Genomic DNA, 21,042 nt, shown 5'->3' with positions numbered 1-21,042 from the left:
TCTTTCTCTCTCTCTCTCTCTTTCCAAATATATCACCTGTTCCTCTTGCTGTACTCATTTTATTTTTAATTTATTTTTTACACTCCATATTCCATTCCCTGCCCCCCCCACTCACCCTCCGTCTGCTCCACATCCCACATCTCCTCCCCAACCCACCCCGTCTCCACTTGGATGCCCCCACCCCCACCCCACCTGACCTCTAAACTCCCTGGGGCCTCCAGTCTCTTGAGGGTTAGGTGCTTCATCTCTGAGTGAACACAGACCCGGAAGTCCTCTACTGTATGTGTGTTGGGGGCTTCCTATCAGCTGGAGTATGCTGCATGTTTGGTGGTCCAGTGTTTGAGAGATCTCAGGGGTCCAGATTAATTAAGACTGCTTGTCCTCCTACAGGATCACCCTTCTCCTCAGCTTCTTTCAGGCTTCCCTAATTCAACAACAGGGGTCAGCTGCTTCTGTCCATTGGTTAGGTGCAAATATCTGTACCTGACTCTCTTAGCTGCTTGTTGGGTCTTTCGGAGGGTAGACATGCTAGGTCCCTTTTTGTGAGTGCTCCATAGCCTCAGCAATAGTGTCAGGCTTTGGGACCTCCTCTTGAGCTGGATCCCACTTTGGGCCTGTCACTGGACCTTCTTTTCCTCAGGCTCTTCTCCATTTCCATCCCTGTAATTCTTTCAGACAGGAAAAATTATGAGTCAGAGATGTGACTGTGGGGTGGCAACCTCATCCCTCACTTGATGTCCTGTCTTCTGGTGGAGGTGGACTCTATAAGTTCCCTCTCACTACTATCATGCCTTTCATCTAAGGTCCCTCCCTTTGGGTCCTGGGAGTCTCTCACTTCCCAGGTCTCTGGTGCATTCTGGGGCATCCCCTCAACTTCCTCTTTCCTGAGGCTGCCTGTTTCCATTCTTCCTGCTGGCCCTCAGGGCTTCAGTCCTTTTCCCTCACCCAACCCTGGCATCTTAAACACTGCCTCTTCATCATTCCATTGATTCCCTCAAGAATCACCATCCTATAATCCCCCACTGAGAAGCTTGGTGAGTTTTGTTTCAAGCTTTTAGATATGGTATACTTCTTAAATGACGCAATGGCCTTCCCTCCTTTTTCTTCCTGACTATTTTGTAGGATATAATTAATATGCCAGCCTATTAAGAATTCTGTTCAGTTTTTCTTTCCTTCAGAAACATTGATTTTTAGGTAAACAAATGCCATTGATTTTTTAATTTATGTCTATCTGTGTAAGCATTTTTATATGTGTGTAAATGCCTACGGAGGCCAGAAGAAGATATCAGACCCCTTGGAACTGGACTTACAGGTGGATGTGAGCCACCTAACCTAGACCCTCTGCAAGGCAGCACATGCTTTTAACTGCTCAGGCATCTCTCCAGCCTGCAACATTGCTTTTCCTTTTCCTTTTCCTTTTCCTTTTCCTTTTCCTTTTCCTTTTCCTTTTCCTTTTCCTTTTCCTTTTCCTTTCCCTTTCCCTTTCCCTTTCCCTTTCCCTTTCCCTTTTCCTTTTCCTTTTCTTTCTTTCTTTCTTTTTTTTTTTTGCTTTCTTTTTTTTTCCATTTTTTATTAGGTATTTAGCTCATTTACTCTTTCTTTTTTTTTAAAAGAGATTTGTTATTTTTATTTACATGGTGTGTGTGTGTGTGTGTGTGTGTGTGTGTGTGTGTGTATGTGTGTGCGCACATGTGTGGGGTGACTGCAGGAGCCAAAGGTTTTAGATTCCCTGGAACAGGAATTACAAGTACTTGTGAGCTGCCCCACATGAGTGACAGAACTGAACTCATGTCCTCAGCAAGAGCAGTGTGCACTCTTTTGTTTTTGAGACAGGGTTTCTCTCTCTACCCCTCCCTGTCCCGGAACTCACTCTGTAGACCAGGCTGGCCTCAAACTAAGAGATCCACCTGCCTCTGCCTCAAGTGCTGGGGTTAAAGATATGCCCGGCACAGTGTTCACTCTTAACTGGGAAGCCATCCCCGCCCTCCCCATGCCTCCAACATTGCTTTTCTTAAGAAATCTAACAAAAGTTAGATTTGAAGTTTTCATTTCCTGGCTTGTCTTCTTAGTTTCTTTAATTTGTGGATCTGGAAACCATTTTTCTGACCTCCATCCCCCTCAGGGTGGCCTCCAATATCTCCCCTTCCAGGTTTCTGCTTCTCCTGTGTGTTGAGGGTGAGCTTTAGAGCTCATGTTTAGGTTCATGTTTCACTGTGTGCCTACACGCTAGTGCTTGCTTTCCACAGAAGGCATGACACAACAAGATTTGCCGGGTAACGAGACTTTATCTCATCTTACTCTCACCTCTGAAGACAGCCTGCAGAAGCATATCAAACCCCCAGTCCCTCGCCAAGCCTTTCAGTGCGAATCATTGTAGTTTGTGACAACCAGGAGGCTACACGTGCACTGCTTTCACTGTGAACTAAGCTTACTGCACATTTGGGGAAACTGACTGTGTTTTCTGCCTTCTATTGACAGAATGGCACACGAAACTTCCAGGACTTTGACTGTCAGGTAAGGACTGTACAAGCACCAGAGAAGCTCTGTACAGGATCCCTACAGTGCCTCCCTCCCTGTGCTGCTGGTCGTAGAGAAGTGGATCTTGTATTGCTGTTGTTTGTATTTTGTTTTGTTTTGTTTTGTTTTGTTCAAGCAGGGACTGTAGACCAGGCTGACCTTGGACTCATGACAGTGCCTCCTGCTTCAACCTCCTGAGTTCTGGGCTTACAGGCGTTTTCTAGGAACCTGTCTAACACCTGTAGTTTACTTAGTTGGGCTGTGTCTTTGTGATTGAGATCTCTGTTCCTAGGATGATATCAGAGACCTCATTTGTCACAGTGGACAAATGAAGGTTGTCACTAGACTCAGGTAAAACAAATGGCCAGCAGTTTGCAGAAGAGACATCTTAATAGCAAAATTGTTTCCTAAACCAAAGATTAAATTATTATTAATACAAAATGAAGATTTTTCTTGGCTTTATGTTTGGAAATGCAAATTTTATCCTGGCTCAGTATTTTCCCACATGGTACTGTTCTTTATAATCTACTGTTGCCAATTAGAAAATCAGTAAAATGAGCCAGCCATTCTCCACCCACCTACTTTATCTGCTAACTAGCCCTGAAAGAAGTCTAAGAAAGGAACACACAGGTAGATAGGGAGCCTTACAGCCCCCACAGCCTGACTCTCTCACCCTGGGATGGGTGCCAGAGCTACAACATGAAGTTGACTTAAAGGGTACTGGCAGGAAGGACAGCTCTTCAAACTGTACACCTTGTCGCCAGTGTTCAGCCTTTTTGCATGTCCATCAGGAAACAATTGCTTCCAGTATGCACTTCATGTTAAGTACAGTCTTTATAGCATTAGCATCAAGGGCAAATCCAGTCTATTCAATCTTTGTGTAGAGAAATTAAAACAAAACAGAACCAAAAACCCTTTTGTATTGGCAAACCAGTTCCATCACAATTATTGGTCCCCTATGACAGATTATCTTTTGGATATGATCTTTGAAATGTATGTTTTAGAGAAGCAAAGCAACATTGTAGGTTTTCATTGTTCTTAATATCTGAGTGAGGACACGGAATGATTGGGACAGAGAAACTGACTCCTCCTGAATCCATTACTTATTTCTTCCTGGATAAATCTAGAACTAGCATTTAAGTACTCCACTGTCCTTAAAGCTGAGGTTGGTTGGCAGGTTAGATGAGGCTTGCTATGCATGAGCAGGCTGGTCTGTTGTCCTTGTGTCCCAGTTCCAGCTGGTTCTTTATGACAGAATCAGCCCACTGTGCTTGGCAGTCATTCACTCAGATTTAAAGTCTTCAGAACTGTTGATACTCTGTGACAGTGGGACAGTCAAGATTGAGTTTAGTTGTTTTTAATTTAATCTGACGTTAACTATGGTTTGGGTCCTAGTAGGATCAGTTGGAGTTGATTGTTTTTGACATAATTTACCAAGAAGGAGATCATTGAGATAGAGCGACAGGAGGACTCATTGGAAGGCACGTTAGAAATAGGACGCATTTGCACTCCTCTCTGAAAGCTCTTGCTTTCATCAGTTACCAAGACGTTAGTAAATTTAAACCATCTATTTTTTTCTGCTTTACTGTGTGAGTGTGTGTGCATGTGTGCTTGCTTGCTTGGGTGTGTGTCCAGGGACTTGCTCATGCTAGGCAAGTATTCCTTTTTCATATCTAAGTATAGTCTTAAGTGAAGTTAAATTTAATATTAAGGCTTAAAATTATTCTAATAAGGGCCAGTAAAAGGGCCCAGCGGATAAATCGACTTACAATGTAAGCCTTGTAACCCGAGGTCAGTCCCTGGAACCTGCATAAGATACAGGAAAAGAGCAACTCCATAAATCTGCCCTCTGACCTTCACATGCGTGCTGTGGTGTTCACACAGGAGTGCAAGGTGCACACAGTAATACTCGAGCAAGGGACCAGTGGGAGGTTCCAGAGGGTAAAAGCTGACTGCATAAGCCTGATAACCTGAGCTCAATCTCAAAAAGCCACATGGAGGGACTAGAGAGATGGCTCAGCGGTTAAGCCAGCAACCACATGGTAGTTCACAGTCATCTGTAATGGGATCTGCCCTCTTCTGGTCCGTCTAAAGACAGCTACAACGTGCTCATATAAATTTAAAAAGAAAAAAGAAAAAAGCCTCAAGCAGTCAGCTCAGCAGATAAAGGTGCTTGCTGCCAAAGCTGACAACCTGAGTTTGATTCCCAGAACTCACAGGAGAGCAGGAGAGACCAAACTCTCACAGGTTGTCTTCTAACTTCGATGGCATGTCCATTTTACTCCAGTAAATAAATAGAAGTTTTAGATAGAAAGCCTAGATGCAGTGGTATGTGTCTATGATCCCATCACTCCTATAGTGAGATAGGAGGCAGAGATGGGAGACTCTCCTGGAAGCCCACAGTCTAGTTAGCCTCGAGTATACAGTATGGCAAAAACAAGAAAAAACATGCTTCAGCAAGGTGGAAGGAGCGAATCAACTCCTTAGTGTCTGTCCTTTGATTTCCACAAGTACACGATGGAGTGCACACATCCAACAATAATAGCAATAACTACTACTACTATTGTTGTTATAAATTGGAGCTATGATGTAATACAGTGAGAGCTCTCCCCAGCCCTGAACGTCAACAACAAAAAACTATTCCAGCTTTTCTTTCCATTATGAAGTCCTGTGCTGTTATGCTAAGGTGTGCCTGTCTTTGGAACCTTCATATGACATACTTTCTTTTGGAATGTATCAGATTAAACCTAATTTTCACCAGTGTAGATATACAGTGGTTTTTGATTTCTTTCCTTCTAGTGCTGCTAAAAATAATTCACCTTGCGTTATAAAAAAAAAAGAGAGCCTACCCAAAAGTGTTGATACTTTGAATGAAGCCTCATTATCTTCTGGCGTTGTGAGGTACAACTCTAGTTTAGGTCAGATAGAAATAAAATGATGGAAGGTACTTGTGACTGTCGAATGTTTGCCACTAGTTTTGGATACATGGATTCTCAGTGTTAAAAGAAAAACTGACCAGGACTGTAGCTTAGTGGTAGAAGGCTTGCCTAGCGTGCATAAGACCCCAGGTTCAATACTCGGTCTTTAGCACTCAATAAACATTAGTGGATAGTAAGAAGCTCTTATGTGGCAGAATATATCATCTCTGTAGAAGAAGCTGATAATGAATGTAGAAGAATCCAGGCTTGGCCGAGGATTGAATAATTCATGTTGCCTGTTTAATTACAGTTGCTCTGTAGAGGACCCATTTGAGGACCAGATATTATCACTACAGCGCAAATCAGTATTCATGATTGGTGAATGAATGGCTTGCCACCAAATAAGAATTAAGTTGGTGGCTGGGGGTGGGGGTGGGGGGGTACCTTACAGAAAAAAACTAAAGTCAAAAACAAACAAAAATCGCAAATTGCCATCTGCCTATACATATGCTCTGTAAGTGGAGGGTTTATTCCAGCAGTAGACAATATCATGTCACATGCATGATGGCTCCCTCATCTTTTCTCAGACGTACAGCCTAGAGCCACAGTGGTAAGAAAAGATCTTTACTGTCACACTATGATAAGTTTAGGGCAGGATCCTCAGTGGTAGAGAAATGATCCCACACTGCTCATGCACACTCCTGAGACACAGCGTGGTAAGAGAGTTCTGGGGCAGAGGGCGAAGCTGGTTACACTCTTTCTCTCTCCTATTGGTCATCTAAGGCTGCGGGAAGAAGATACGAGAGCTGGTTCTGAAGAGAAAATGACTTGTAGGATGGCATATTGCAAAAAAGATTCTTAGATGAAAAATGTGGCTGGTGGGAAGTGTGGAGGGTGTGGGTGGCTGCAGAGTAAAAACTGGGTGCCTGGAAGTGTTGTGTGAACTCGAGTGGAAGGTGTGAGAGGCAAAAGGGGAGAAGGCAAGGCCACAGGGTTACAAGAACTTGGACAGGAAACTTGACAGGGCCTAAGTAATTGGCAGAGGGTTTTTAAATTTGGTTTGGTTTGGGGAAGTGGTGGGTAAAGGTTGGTTTGTTTGTTTGTTTGTTTGTTTGTTTGTTTGAAACAAGGTTTCTCTGTGTAGCTCTGGCTGTCTTAGAGCTCTGTAGACCAGACTGGCCTCAAACTCTTAGAAATCCATCCCCCTGTCTCTGCCTCTCCCAAGTACCAGGATTAAAGGTGCGAGCCACCACTGCCCCAGTCAGTTGGGTATTTGCTGTGAGATTACACAAGTGAGCTTTATCCCTCTGTATAGTAGTAGTGAATGGAACATTATACCAAAAAGCCCTGTATGGTGGGACTTAGAATGTAGCTCAGAGGAAGTACAATTGCCTAGCAAAGACCTGAGTCTCACACACACACACACACACACACACACACACACACACACACACACACAAACACACAAACACAAACAATTTCTACATAACAACGGAAGATTCATAGTAAAACATGATAACATTTATTACTGTGTTTAACATGATAAGCATAACATAATAAAAACAATAACATTTCATATTAGCAAAAAAGTTGCACCTGGGCCATGGTGACGCACTCCTTTAATCCCAGCACTTGGGAGGCAGAGGCAGGCAGATTTCTGAGTTCAGGGCCAGCCTGGTCTACAGAGTGAGTTCAAGGACAGCCAGGGCTACACAGAGAAACCCTGTCTCAAAAAACAAAACAACAACAACAACAACAAAAAGTTGCTAGAATGGAGAAGAAATAGTGGCAGGCATTAAATGATGATAATTAACTGGTCTCAGAAACAAAGGGCCAGTGATACGGAGACCGCACATTTAGATAAAGGGAAAGGACATGAGAAAGTCCAAAGCTGCTGATTATCCAAACCAGTACCATCCTAGCTCAGATTATTAACAGCTCTGATTATGATGGCAGTCAGGATAGATGGAGATGTCAGCGAGCTGTATGAGCTTAGGTTGTTTCATAAGCCTGGAGTGTAATGTAGTGTGTTCCTAACGCATACAACCTCAGAGATGACACCAGAGCCTGTGAGAAGCCACTCTGAGTTCTGCCCTCTGAGCACAGGGTGCCATTGTGGGTCACATTCTAGAATGCTGGTGTGGCAGTCCCTAGAGAAAGAAAGAGCCAGTGAGACAGATGAGGGTTGACTGGATCAGGAAGGCGACAGAATCGAAAAATCATTACATCATGGTGTCTCTGCGGCTCTCCCCCTAGTTTGCTTTATTCACAAATCCCCATGGAGGTTAGTGCCTTCCATCTTTCTCTTGCGTTTCCTCTCAGGCTGTTTACAGTCACATTCTTTCCAAAGGAAGAGGAACTCCAAACAGTAACAACACAGAGCACAGTATGGGGAGGTAGGGGCTGAGCTTTCCCTGGAAAGAACGAGGTTTTGTTAAGGGCCCAATTTTGACTCTGAATTTTATGCACATTGTGAATGATGACAAAGCAGTTACTTTGCCCCACTTCCCTACCGACTTTAAAGGGTTTTTAAAATTCCATCTTGGACACCTCCATTTTTTCTTTCATGTTTTTCGGGACAGGGTTTCTTCTTTGTAACACAGGCTGTCCTAGACTCGTTTGTAAATCGGTCTGGCCTTGAACTCACAGAGATCCACGTGCCCCTGCATCCCAAGTCCTGGGATTAAAGACATGCACCACCATGCCTAGAGACAGCTCCATTTTTATCATTGTTCTATCGTCCTTTCGCAGCTCATTGTCCATCCCTTTACACACACTACTGCTGACTGCCTGGCTACGGATTGGGAGACTTCTGTGTTGAGGCCACGTTATAATCGAGTGTTTTCTTGCGTCTCATGCAGTGGCTTATCTGAGGCCCAAGTGGACTTTTTACTCAGATTTTATTAAAGGATTGAGTGAGGCAGAAGGAAAGGTCTACTAATAGATAGTCAGAGTGACAAATTTAAGGGACCTTACTATTAAACTATGATGTCAACCAAATAAGAAGACTTATTCTCCTCTCCCAATATTCTTCAATTCAATCTTATATTTTTCTCAATAAACCGAATGTGGAGATGAGATACTGGTCCCCTTGAGTCCTGTTTCAGAATCCATTCAGTTCCTCAAGGAAACAAAACGCTAGGGTTGGGACACACCGCTTTCCTTCCTATCATAAGCACATACAATTTGTGGTGTACTGTGAAATGTTAGTATGACTGATTTATTGTACACACTGTCTTCTGCATCTGTTCTGTCTGGGCACTGCGTTTTTAAGACTTTTTTGTAGTTAATACTTGTACTGCTAGTTTACTCATTTTCATTTCATTATATAAATCATAATTCATTTATTCATTTCCCTATCTATGGGTTCTAGGTTTTAAAAAAAATAAACATGACTGATCATTTTGAGCGTGTGTGTGTGTGTGTGTGTGTGTGTGTGTGTGTGTGTGTGTCTCCATGTTTGAGAGTTTCTTTAGGTACACCTAAAAGGAAATATTGTGACCAGGGACACACATGAAATACATTTTTGAAACACACACACACCTTCCAAGGTACAGTAGGTAGGCCCTTCTCTTTTTTTTTTTTTTCCTTCAGAGCTGAGGACCAAACACGGGACCTTGCGCTTGCTAGACAAGCGCTCTAGCACTGAGCTAAATCCCCAACCCTAGGGAGGCCCTTCTTAATGTAGAAATTTTCAAACTCTCCTCCAGAGCAGTTGTTCCAGATTACAGGTCTGCCAAAAGGATATGTGTGTGTGTGTGTGTGTGTGTGTGTGTGTGCTTTTCTACATTCTTGTTGTATCAAATTGCATTTTGTGGGATTCAGTTTGTACTTTCCTGATGGCTTTCTTAATTTTTTAGGACAGTACTGTGTTTGTCAAGTTGTTATTATGTGGGTTTTTATCCCACTGGTTGGTGCTCTGATACAAATACAGTATTTCTAAGGCAGAAATCACATCCCTCTGGCCTGCTCTGTTAGCCTCAGAGAGCTCAGGTCAGAGAAGCATATAGTCAGGTTCACTCGGTCGGTATTTAGTAAATTATTAACTTGGTGTGCATGTGTGCGTCACACACAGCCACACACGTGTGCAGATCACCTCAGTGAGTCTAGCAAGGCTCTCCATGCCCATGCTCTGACGGATTGACTTCTACATATACTTTCTATCCAGACCCTGTGCTTCATTTCATAAACAGTTCATAATACCCGACTCTAGTCTACATTTCGCCTTCCTTTATTTAAGCCATTTAGTGGGCTTTGATAGGCAAAATCAGTAACCAAGAATATTACATAGAGAAGCATGTGTGCCGTGAATCAGTAAAGCTCTCTCTCTGCTCTGGCCTGGAGCCTAGGATTTGAGATATACCGATGTCCTATTAGGCAGAAATTGTCTTTTCCACATAAGGGAAACCAAAGTTATAATGAGGATCACTATTAAGAAAATTATACTGGAAGCCCATTGCATTTGTTGAGATTCCAATTGGCACAATTAAGCCTTTCTTATCCATGTAAAACTTTGAGACAGATGGCGACTTCAGAAATCCATGAGGGTAGATGCGATTTTTTTTTTTAGCACCATATAAGTTGGAGAGGACTAGAATAAATCTCCAACACTACCAGTTGCAAACCTTTCTGGCTTTTACTCAGTTCTCTGAGCTGAACTCTACTCTGACTGCTTCCCAACTTAACCTTGCTTCAGTTCATGTCTCATGGGCTATGTGGAACAAACCACCCAGCACCCTTAAACCGGGAGCAGCCCGGGATGTCTCAGGACTCGAGAGCACACACACGGAGGACCAGGAGTTAGAGCTGCCAGGGTTACTCCCATTTCAGGAGAAGCCCCAAGGCACAGATGTGATCTCTCAGTCTCAAACACAATTCCTAGAGGGATGCTGAGACCACATGACCAGATACCTTCCTGCCTCTAGGAAGCATGGCCCAAAGGTTTTATTCTATGAATGTATTTTATGACTGTGACAGCCAAGGATTACTCCCATAAGGGACAGATGGTGTGAGACACAGGCAAGAGAGGAGAGAGATTCTACACCAATATACCTTTCAGTGTTATCAAAATTATCAAGATCTTTGAAGCTTCTGGCCTGTGTATGGAGGAACAGTTTCACATGTAAAGGTTCCCTAAGTGTTCTTTCCCAAAATATTTCCTGGCTCTTTATCCAACTTGGTGATCTCCTTTTCATACCCAATTACAAATTTATTATCAAAAACTTTTTGATTTCCTAGACTCCTGAAACTAAGTTTTGAGGACAACAAGGGATCTTTTTCTGTGTATTTATTTATCAATTTGGTTAGTAGAAATAGAATGTTCAAATAGTGTCAATAGCACTGCACCTTTCTGGTGGATTTATTGTTCATTAAGCCTGCCTGAGGTTTTACATTGTCTTATTACAGGAACATGACATTGAAACACCGCATGGTATGGTCCACGTCACCATAAGAGGCTTACCAAAAGGAAACAGACCTGTTATCCTGACATACCACGACATTGGGCTCAACCGTATGTATTTGATTTACAGCATTTTATCATAATGCATAATCTTTATATATTAAGGAAACAGTATTTCATTTAAAACAAACTTTATGTTTTTGCGTGCTTGTACTACATGTATGTATGTGTCCGATGTGTGTACTTGATGCCTGTGGATGTCAGAAAGGGGCATCAGATCACCTGGAACTTCAGTTACAGATGGCTCTGAGCCAGCATGTGGGTGCTACGAACTAAACCCTGGTCTTCAGTAAGAGCAGCAAATGCTCTTAACCACCAAGCCATCTCTCCAAACCCAAACAATGGTATTTTAATAGAGCAGAGATAATCTTCTTTCTTAACACTCCATCTCTATTGTTACATGCAGGGTTAATATTCTAAGGTCGTATGTAGGGTAGTGTGTTTGGGGAATTTTAGGCCTATGTTTTACCATTCTACTATGTCTGCTTAAGGGTGAAAGATAAATCTGTCAGGTATTGAGAAAGTGGAGCCAAGTCGTTTCCTGGTTTTGTTGTGGTGGTCCTGGTAGGAATGCTGGGCCACACTCAGGCGAAGGAAGTGCTGTACTACTGAGCTACTTACACAGCCTCAGCAATGATTTTTGTTGTTGTTTTGTTTTATTTACATGTTTGAGGGTAGAAAATTTTGTTGTAAGAAACTCACTGGATTACTAACAGTTTTCTTTCTGCATGCAGCCTATCACCAGATTCTATAAATAGGTGCTTCATCTTAGTATAGTTTTAGCATCCCTATCATCCAAACTCAAATGCAACAATACTACAAAATCCAAGGCCGTTTCAGTTCTGCTGTGATGTTGCAAGTTCATGTAATAAGTCACATGCAACACACAGGTGCACTAAAAATATTGCATACAATAATCATGAGGCAATCTATATTAGGTGTATGTGAGCTACAAATGAATTTCATACTCAAATCTTATTTCCACCAGAAGATTTCTCATTATTTGTATGCAGATTTTTCCAAAAGGAAAAAAAAAATCCTTGACACTTTTGTTTAAAAGCATTGTAGAAAAACAACACTTAGCATGTGGAGTGAGATTAGCCTTTAAGCCAGGGAGAGTGTAAAGCCAGCATTTGGAATATCCTCCCCTGTGTAGGTTCTGACTACAGGTACACAGACCCTGCAAACATGTCTCCTTCGTGCTGCCCTGGCTTTGAGTGTTCAGTTGACAGCCCAGGGCTGAGAAGTGAGGAAGGCCCTATGCTAAGAGCATAGACAACAGGGCAGCATCTCCTCCATGCACACAGCAGCTCTGACCATAGAAAGCCCCATGTGGTGGATGTCAGCAACTGAGGATAACCCTAGCCAGGGCCAGGAAGGTCAGTGTCCTTCCTCATCAGATAGGAGACAAGGTGCATAGATAGCAGACAGCATTGTGGGTAGAAGATTATTTTGTGCACCACCAGGAAACCCAGCAAAAATCCCCTAGATGCTTTTTGCTCTGAACCCATCTCATGGAATTGAGAACCAGTTGTCCTCCAGTCACTGAGGTGCCTCCTATGGAGTCCTCCTTGGGCAGCTTGAGGCACAGGCTGTGTGCAGACCCTCACTGGAGTGGACTGCTGAGGAGAAGGGACTGAGAGAACCCTGGTCAGCTTTGCAGGGCAGAGGGGAAGCAGGGACAGCTGGGGAACTTGACCCACTGGCATCCTTATCTCATAGATAAGTCCTGCTTCAACACATTCTTCAACTTTGAGGATATGCAAGAGATCACCCAGCACTTTGCTGTCTGTCACGTGGACGCTCCTGGCCAACAAGAAGCAGCACCCTCCTTCCCCACAGGGTAAGTAAGGCCACAGGGAAGCTCTGTGGGGGCCACACAGGATAAAGAACAATAGTGGTGTAGGCACAGATTTTGTGCAACCTACTTTTAATAAAGGTTCAACCTCTTCTCTGCTAGAAGGTAGCGGTAGAGAAAGAGAAAAGTTATTAGGATATGGGGGAAGTGGACCTGTTCAGCAATCTTCTTTGGCAGCAGTTCAGTCCCATAGCAAACATCAAATAAGACTTAGCAGCTGCAGACAAGTTCTCTAGGCAGGCATAGACCAGGCATAAACCTGCAGCTGTAGATCAATCCTGAAGAAAACGAAAGGCTCACCAACCTGCCTGAGGCAAGGCCACTGAAGCTGTAAGCTGCCAGAGGGAACCTCATGAGCTTGGCCATGTTTCTCTCTGGGGTCACCACTAGTGGAGCTCAACAACACTAGTATGGCAAACCAATACATGTGTGTTGTTAGCAAAGAATATTTAGGCAGTGCAAACCAATACTCAATGCTTGTGGGGTCGTTATTTATATTTCTTCATTATAGGTCCTTCCACATGTTTGCTATATATTAAAACATCCTTTCACCTGTGTCTGGCTTCAGGAAAATATTCTTTCCTGTGTCCGCTTTAGCAAGACATCCTTTAACCTGTATGCCCCAGAAAAACAGCATTTAACATAACTGACTTTCCAAACAAACCAGAATTTTCCACTTCAGATGGGCTATAAGAGGCTGTAGGCTGCACTCCCCTCCCTTCGATGGCTTCACACCCACGGGTGGTGTCGCTTGCCTGTCTTTCTGCCCTTGGTCTCAGAAGCTTGTGTGTTGATGGCTCCTCGGTGTTTTCACATACCCAGGAAAGCCTCTTCATTGCCAGGACCTGTGTCCCTGTAGGCACAAGCCACGTGTCTGGAGCACCCACTTCGCCATCTTCTGTCCCCCAACTCATTTGTTTTTACTTGCCACTCTGTGTCCCTTCTTGAATCGCCAAATACATAGGCTGAGCCCAGACTCCTTTGACCCTGCTCTGGGAGGGCCTTCCCATCTAAGTTCCCACCTAGGGATGGATTTTGGACGCCTGGGGAACCATTTGTTCTGAAGCCACATTGATGGGTAAGGGCACCACCTGACTGGCCTTGACACTCAACGTCATCCTAACCTTGCTCTGCCTGCCAGTCACAGGCTCCCAAGTGTCCCCAGGGTGCCAATGAGAACTTTTGGGGAGGAGGGAACCAGTAGAATGAGCATCCAGACAAGGGAGAGTCTGCACCTGCACAGGACCCAGGCCCTGCCACACACTATTTAATGCTTTGTGTGTTAGCTCACTCGATCCAACAGGCCTGTGGGATTCTTAGTCACTGTGCAAGGAAATAGCCCAAGAAGTCTTGTCACACAGAATCCTAGTTGTCTCTGTCCACACTGTTGTCATTTGTCCAGGTGCTGTCCATCAAGACTGTTTTCTCACTTGTGCACAATGGTGTGAGGACACTCCACTCCTTACAGTGCAGCAGATGGCTCTGGGGGCTGTGGAGCAGAGGCCACCGAACATGGGAGACTGTTTAACACACACACACACACACACAGAGTCTCATTGTAAAATATCCTCTCTTTCTGATCTGTCATCTGTGACTTTGTTCTTACTCTCCCACCTCTGGGTCAGTTCTGGACTCGCCTGACCATTTTAGAATCAGTTCATATTATAAATAAGCAATTCATAGAATAAACGTATTAGGTCTAAGTGAAATAAATGGGCATTTATTCTGAGGATCCTGAGTCTTACATAGGCTTATCCTGATGCATAGGCCCAGGAAAGCGTTGTTTCCTGTTGCAGTTAACTGCCTAAATATGACTGGCAGACTGCAGGACAATCCTGAGTCTGGAGGTGAATGTTAAGGGTGTGGAAGTAGCACATAGTGGGCCCTTTAACCAGTTCTTTTCCTGTAGCCTGCTCTGGTACACGGAGTGTGGATGTTTTATTTCTTCCTCACATGGCAGTCATGGGGGATTATGGAGCACACCACACTTGTTTCTAGGCACTACATCACATCCTTTGAGCCTTTGGTAAAATAAGTAAAATAAAATAAATCTGTGTTTCTCTAAGACTCCTGGACTGGTCAAGGTCTCCTAGTGTCTGGGAACTGTGGGTGCTTTCTAATTCAGGAGTGATTCTTCTGGGTTTCAGGTACCAGTACCCCACCATGGATGAGCTAGCTGAGATGCTGCCTCCTGTTCTCACACACTTAAGGTGAGTAGATTTTTGTAGTCTTCCCTCATTGCTACAAATGAAAGCCAGGCTTTCACTCAGATAAATGGATATTCCTTCACTGAGATCTGTGCCCACTCTGTCACCTTACTGTTTTGACTCTGCTGTCTTTATTGTCCCTAAATACAGTGATGTGCAAAACAGAAGAGTCACTATGTTCATTGTGCTTAGTTGGGAGATGGGTGTAGTTGACAATCACAATAAATGCTGTAAGCAAAGTATGCCTGTGGTGTGTATCTCAGCAAGAGAGCATGGTCAGCTCTCTGAGATTGATCCTGGGCATTAAGCAACATGAGCATAAAGAAGTCTGATGTTATGATAGATAAGAGAGCATTTATCTATATGATAGATAAATGAGGCTAGGTAGGGAATGTCTTTCCTGGTAGGTGTCATATAGGCTAAGATGGAGAGCTAGGACAGAAGGAAAGACCAATATAAGATCAGGTAGAAGAAAGGCATGTTGTAAAATCTGATAAGCACAGACAAGATCCCTTAGGTCTGAAAGATCAGATAAATGTGGGCAGTGTCTTTGTTGGCATAAAGGAAAGACATTGAAGTATTTTAATCCTGGGCTGAAACACAAGTTAGACTTTTAAAATGATTGCTATAAGTATATAAAATGTAACCCAGTAAAACTATTTAATTTAAGGATTATTCCTGCTGCAGTCATTTGTAGAGAAATAAAAGCTAAATTCAGGGATAAGGTAAATGACCAGAGTCACTGAGGAAAAAGATGAGGACAGCGTGATACTTCATTCTGTTAGGAGACGGATTCAAATACATTTTAAGGACTGAAGACAGGGAGGGCTCAGCAGTTGAGGTTCCTGCTCCTCCAGAAAACCTGAGTTTGGTTCCCAGCATCTACTAACACCTGCCTGTAGCTCCAGCCTCAGGGGATCCAGTGTGCTTTATTGAACTCCACAGGCACCTTGCACTCAGCCTGTACATAGCCACACACAGATATACATAAATTCAAATAAAATCATCTTTAAAAATAAAAGTTTATTTATTTAAAAAAGTTGAAAATATACAAATGTAAAGTGGGTAACAGTGAAATTTTTCTGGGTAGTTTGACAAGATTTGCTGATGAATTTTGATGTAGTAAAAATGATTCCCAAGATTGAGGGGTGTGTGTGTGTGTGTGTGTGTGTGTACATATATACCTGTAGATATATGTGTGTATATATAAATGTGTATAGATGTATAAGAACAGACTGTCTCAACACAGCACATACACACACATGTATATAAACACATATATAAGTATATGTATACACACACATATGTATACTTTTTTTTTTGAGACAGTCTCTCTTATAGCTCTGGTTGGCCTGGAACTCAGAGATTTACCTGCCTCTACCTCCCAAGCGCTAAGATTAAATGTGTGCATCACTATGTCCATAGCATATTCTATTTAACTACAAAAGCACAGTTGAAAGTAGATGGTGTTATCCTTGTTAGCGTAGGTACGGCACTAAAGGTTGTGAAGCATCCACTTGTATCCTTTCCATAGGTAGTTAACACTGTCGGTTGTTTATCTGTCCTATTCACAGTATGAAGAGCATCATTGGTATTGGGGTTGGAGCAGGAGCCTACATTCTCAGCAGATTTGCAGTAAGTACAAAGTACCTGCCCACAAGCAAGTCCCCTATGAGTTGGACAACTGCAGCATGCCCCCTTCTGCTGAAGCAACCAAAATCCTGTCTTCCCCAAGCACCCATTCAAGGGAAGATGATTGCATCCCATTTGGAGAGACTGGTCTCCAGGTGCTAGTCAGGTTTCAAGATAAATGCTCCATAGCACGTCTCTGCAGTCTTCCTTTCAGACATGAGGCACTGAGGCATAGACCAAGCTGCTGACCTCGCCCACTGCTTGGGGAGAAGTGGGGAGTGGGCGTCTCACACAGTTGTCTTTGTCTCTCTCAGCTGAATCATCCAGAGCTGGTGGAAGGTCTTGTGCTCATTAACATTGACCCGTGTGCTAAGGGCTGGATTGACTGGGCAGCTTCCAAAGTAAGTACTGGGTGGTTGTGTGTGTCTGCTCATTCTCTGGTCCCTTAGAAATTGACCTTTACACAGTTTAAGGGCACAATGTGAAGTTTTGTTTTGTTGAGCATGGTGAACTGAACATGTTATGTAGGTATTTCTAACATCCAGCTTTAACAACAGCCCCGCTCGAAAGGTTTTAGGTGTGCAACTTACAAATATTTACACACGTAATCACCACTCAACTGGCATGTAGAATCGTCCACCTTTTCCTGACTGACACGCCTTGCCGTATTCTGACATCTATTTCGAAGGGACAGGCCCCGTCTGTTCTGAAGCTTCGTGTAACTGGTATTTTAGATTGTAGCCATCTGTGTCTGGCTTCTTCCCATTATCATTGCACCAGCAACAAAGGATTTTCTGTCCTTGTGTGTTTTTCTTCCTTGGGGTAGAGGGACCCCCTTCACATGCTCAACAAGCACCTCACTGCCATGCTACCCCCAGCCCTGAGCATCCTCTTAGAAGGTATAGCTTAGAACTCGCTTCTCCTAAAAGGCAGTGATGTCACTGCCTTTTTTTTTTTTTTTTGAATATTCTTGCAAAATTCCTGTTAAAATCTTGTGCCCTTCTGATAGGGTTCCTCATTCAACATAAACATATTTTAGAGGGGGTGGGTGGGTATGGGGGACTTTTGGTATAGCATTGGAAATGTAAATGAGCTAAATACCTAATAAAAAATGGAAAAAAAACATATTTTAGATATTAGTCTCTTGCTAAATTCTTGTAGCTTAGATATCTTCTCTTAGCCTGGCTTGCATTTTTAGTTGCTTAATAAATAAAATGACTGGATGACTCATTATCTCTAGTAAACATAAGAAACAGCTCTTTTCTACTGTTCCACTTGTCATATTGATTATTAATGTTTACCACATGGAAAATGAAGGATTTTGGTCTCTAAAATATGTGCCACCAGATAGAAAACAAAGTAAGTATACTAATGGCCTATCAAAAATAAATATGCTAGTGACCTGTCACATATAAAATCTCCATGCTAAACCGGAGCCTAGGAGAGGTCCTGGGAAAGCATGTTCACTGTTTACAGCTTCCAGCCGAAGCAGTCTGTTTTCTTATTGAAGGACAAGTGGTATTTCTGTGATTTAATATAAATCTATGGATGTCGAGCTGAAAGCAATGATGTTTTCCATAAGAGAAAAAGAACTCGAGTTTCACATCCTGCTAAAAGATGACTAATGTAATAATTTCATTTTTAAATACTTTGTAATTACAATGAGTGTCTTTGTAATTTGCCACTGAAAGAAGTTTCTCCAGAGGACTATGACCCTGTTTATCACATGTGTCATAGATTTTTATTGACACTCAAACCCATGATATCCAGTATTTTGGTATCTGAGAACTTTATAGTGATGTAGCTCTAGGCAGAGGGTTAATAATGATCTTTAAAGAAATTAACACGTATCCGATGCTTACTGTATAGCAGCTACTGCTCTTAAACTCACCAAGTGAATCAATATGTTATTTAAGGTCATATAGCTAGAACTCACCAAGCCAGAATATCTGTGAAACCATTGTAAGACAAAAAAGGTGACACAGTCTATGTACCAATAATAGAGGGTTTAAAAAAAAAAAAGATAGTAAGGGTAGAACAGTGTATGCCCAAAGAATTATGTTCCTTAAGCCAGATGTGAGAGGAGGATAGAGTCTGAGGTGAACTGGCATAAGGACAGGCTTATCCAGGCCAGGCTTGGTAGCCTTTCCTTTAATCCCAGCACTCTGGGAAGCAGAAATAGGAGGATCTCTGTATAGACCATCCTGGTCTACAAAGTGAGTTCCACGACAGCCAAGAAAACCTGTCTTAAAAAAACAAGAAAAACCTATCCAGGGCTGGCCATGGTGGCATCCCACTGCTCAAGGCAGGGACAGGCTAGCCTAGTCTACTTATCCAATTCCAGGCAAATGAAATCTTGCACATATTTTCTGCCTACCAGCAGACCAGATTCTGAACAGTCTGTCTGTCTGTCTGTCCCCACATGGGTTTCCCTTTAGGGAATATTGCCTCCCCTGGCTTTGGATGGAGAGTACTAACAACGCTGTTGCCAGTGGCTGTGGAATCCTCCCCCAGCCTGACTTATGTAAATGTCTGTCTAGTATGTGGATGTCCTGACCCCCACGCTTAGACAGGGAGCAGCCTGTGACATTCATAGAGCACGGTGGGTCTCTGAGCATTATGGATCGGGCAGCCCGTGAAGTGAGCTGGGTCGTTACTCATGCTCCTCTCTCGCTGCAGCCTGAGGCTCACTGACAGCCCATGGGTGACCTCAGGCCATCTTTCTTCCCTAACCTGTCACCCATGGCCAAGGCTCTCCCGCACCTCCTTCCCTGCATCCTCAGCTCCACCTCATCCAAGTCCTCAGAGGGAATTCCATCCAGAACCCAGGCAGAAGCCTAACGGGGAACTGGCAAGATGAGTTGAGCTGAAATTTGTTTCTGAAAATAGACTGTCTCCAGATTTACACAGATTGCCGCGTTTATTAGACTGTGAGATGCATCGTTTTGAAATGGGAAGAATTGGGAGAGAAATGTTCAAAATGTGAGAACATTCTGTAAATATAGCTTTTCCTCCCACTCCCTGAAATAAAGATGGCTAAAACTGGAAGGAACCTTATTTTTTGTGTCTTGGATGTCTTGGGCAGGGTGGTAAGTTGATCTCTACCCACCATCAACCCAGTGTAAATGCAAAACTAGGGGCAGGGAGGAGGCAGCAGAGGCCACCGTCCCAGACTGCACGTTTCAGAGCACTACCTAACATGTTCCCTCACACGGTCCTTCAACCCTCCTTTTCCCTCTCCACCCCCTTCTCTCTCTCCTTTTTAGCTTTCTTTTTATCTTTTTCTTTTTGAGATTAGGTCTCCCAAGGTCACTAGGGTTAATCTCCAAGTCCAGTGCTGAAGTAAACTAAACCTTCTACCCCGGCCTTCTGAATTCATGGGTCTGTAGGTGTAACTATAAAATACCCTGCTACAATGCCCCTATTTCAAAGTATGCCATACTACCTTAGAATGGAAATTTAACCTTTTTCAGACTTCCTATGTTTCTTTGAAAATACTGTGTCACACAAATATATCACACTAAATTTGTAGGGTTTGTCTGGTTTGAAAAAATGGTCTCTCTCTGTAGCATATGCTGACCAGTAACTTCCTATACATCCCGTCTAACTTCAAACTATGGTCCTCCTCCCTTAACCTCTCTCATCCTAGTAACTGGGATTACAGTTGTTTGCCACCATGCCCTGTGACCTCTTGTTTTATTGAGGAATAATGTTTGGACAGAAAAGAACACCTTCCTTTAGTGGACAGCCTGTGAAATACTCACACTTGCTAACTCTATTAACACCATTTTGGGTTTTTTTGGGTTTTGGTGGTGGTGGTGGTGGTTTTTCGAGACAGGGTTTCTCTGTATAGCCCTGGCTGTCCTGGAACTCACTTTGTAGACCAGAGAAATTCGCCTGCCCCTGCCTCCTGAGTGCTCAGATTAAAGGCATGTGCCACCACGCCCAGCTTAACACCATTTTTTATCTTTTAGCTCTCAGGTTTTACCACCAACATTGTGGACATAATTCTGGCTCATCACTTTGGCCAGGTAAGCTCCTGTTCTTGTACAAAAAGCCTTCCTGTGCTTCAGGAGAGAAAGAGGCTCATTGCAATGCACGGATCCTGCAAAGAGCATGGTCCTTGCAGTCAGAAGGGCACGTGGGCCTGCAAAGGCTAGCCCTGCAGGAGGGGCTTCTCTTAGCCTCACGGATCTTGGCACTCAGAGAGAGACAGAAAACAGCCTCTCCCCACCTGTCCCCCGTGAGCAGAATGCCATCTGGGTATGTTTGACAACACCAGTGCCTCAGCAGACAGCTTTAGAGCCACCAGGAGGTTCAGGAAGGGCTTCACAGGAATCAACATTTCAGAGGAGACAAGCCAAGAGCGCTGAGCTGCTATTGGGAAAGGAGCTTAGAGATGACCTCATCCAGCCAGGGACTGAGGGACACTGGTGTCCAGCAGGACGG

At 43.4% G+C, this 21,042-nt stretch overlaps 1 protein-coding gene across 14 annotated transcripts in view; it reads left to right on the top strand.

Moving 5' to 3' along the window:
* Ndrg3 (N-myc downstream regulated gene 3) overlaps nucleotides 1–21,042 on the top strand; it is a 64,791-nt gene that overhangs the window by 31,152 nt on the left and 12,597 nt on the right. For 9 of the 14 annotated variants that reach the window (NM_001355394.1, NM_013865.2, NM_180956.1 and 6 more), the window contains 7 exons: nucleotides 2,479–2,514; nucleotides 10,842–10,947; nucleotides 12,619–12,739; nucleotides 14,902–14,964; nucleotides 16,536–16,596; nucleotides 16,908–16,994; nucleotides 20,568–20,624. In NM_001355394.1, coding sequence (NP_001342323.1) covers nucleotides 10,869–10,947; nucleotides 12,619–12,739; nucleotides 14,902–14,964; nucleotides 16,536–16,596; nucleotides 16,908–16,994; nucleotides 20,568–20,624 — 468 coding nt within the window. In that variant the 5' untranslated portion in view covers nucleotides 2,479–2,514; nucleotides 10,842–10,868. Of the gene's footprint in view, nucleotides 1–2,478; nucleotides 2,515–7,581; nucleotides 7,720–10,841; nucleotides 10,948–12,618; nucleotides 12,740–14,901; nucleotides 14,965–16,535; nucleotides 16,597–16,907; nucleotides 16,995–20,567; nucleotides 20,625–21,042 lie in introns of those variants that run through there. The other 5 variants (NM_001355393.1, XM_030251734.1, XM_030251733.1 and 2 more) reach the window with 3 other exon arrangements.

The sequence above is a fragment of the Mus musculus genome, chromosome 2 (assembly GCF_000001635.26).
Source record: "Mus musculus strain C57BL/6J chromosome 2, GRCm38.p6 C57BL/6J".
NCBI classification, from domain to species: domain Eukaryota; kingdom Metazoa; phylum Chordata; class Mammalia; order Rodentia; family Muridae; genus Mus; species Mus musculus.
Note: the sequence above shows the minus strand (reverse complement) of the source record. Positions and strands in the feature narration are given on the sequence as shown.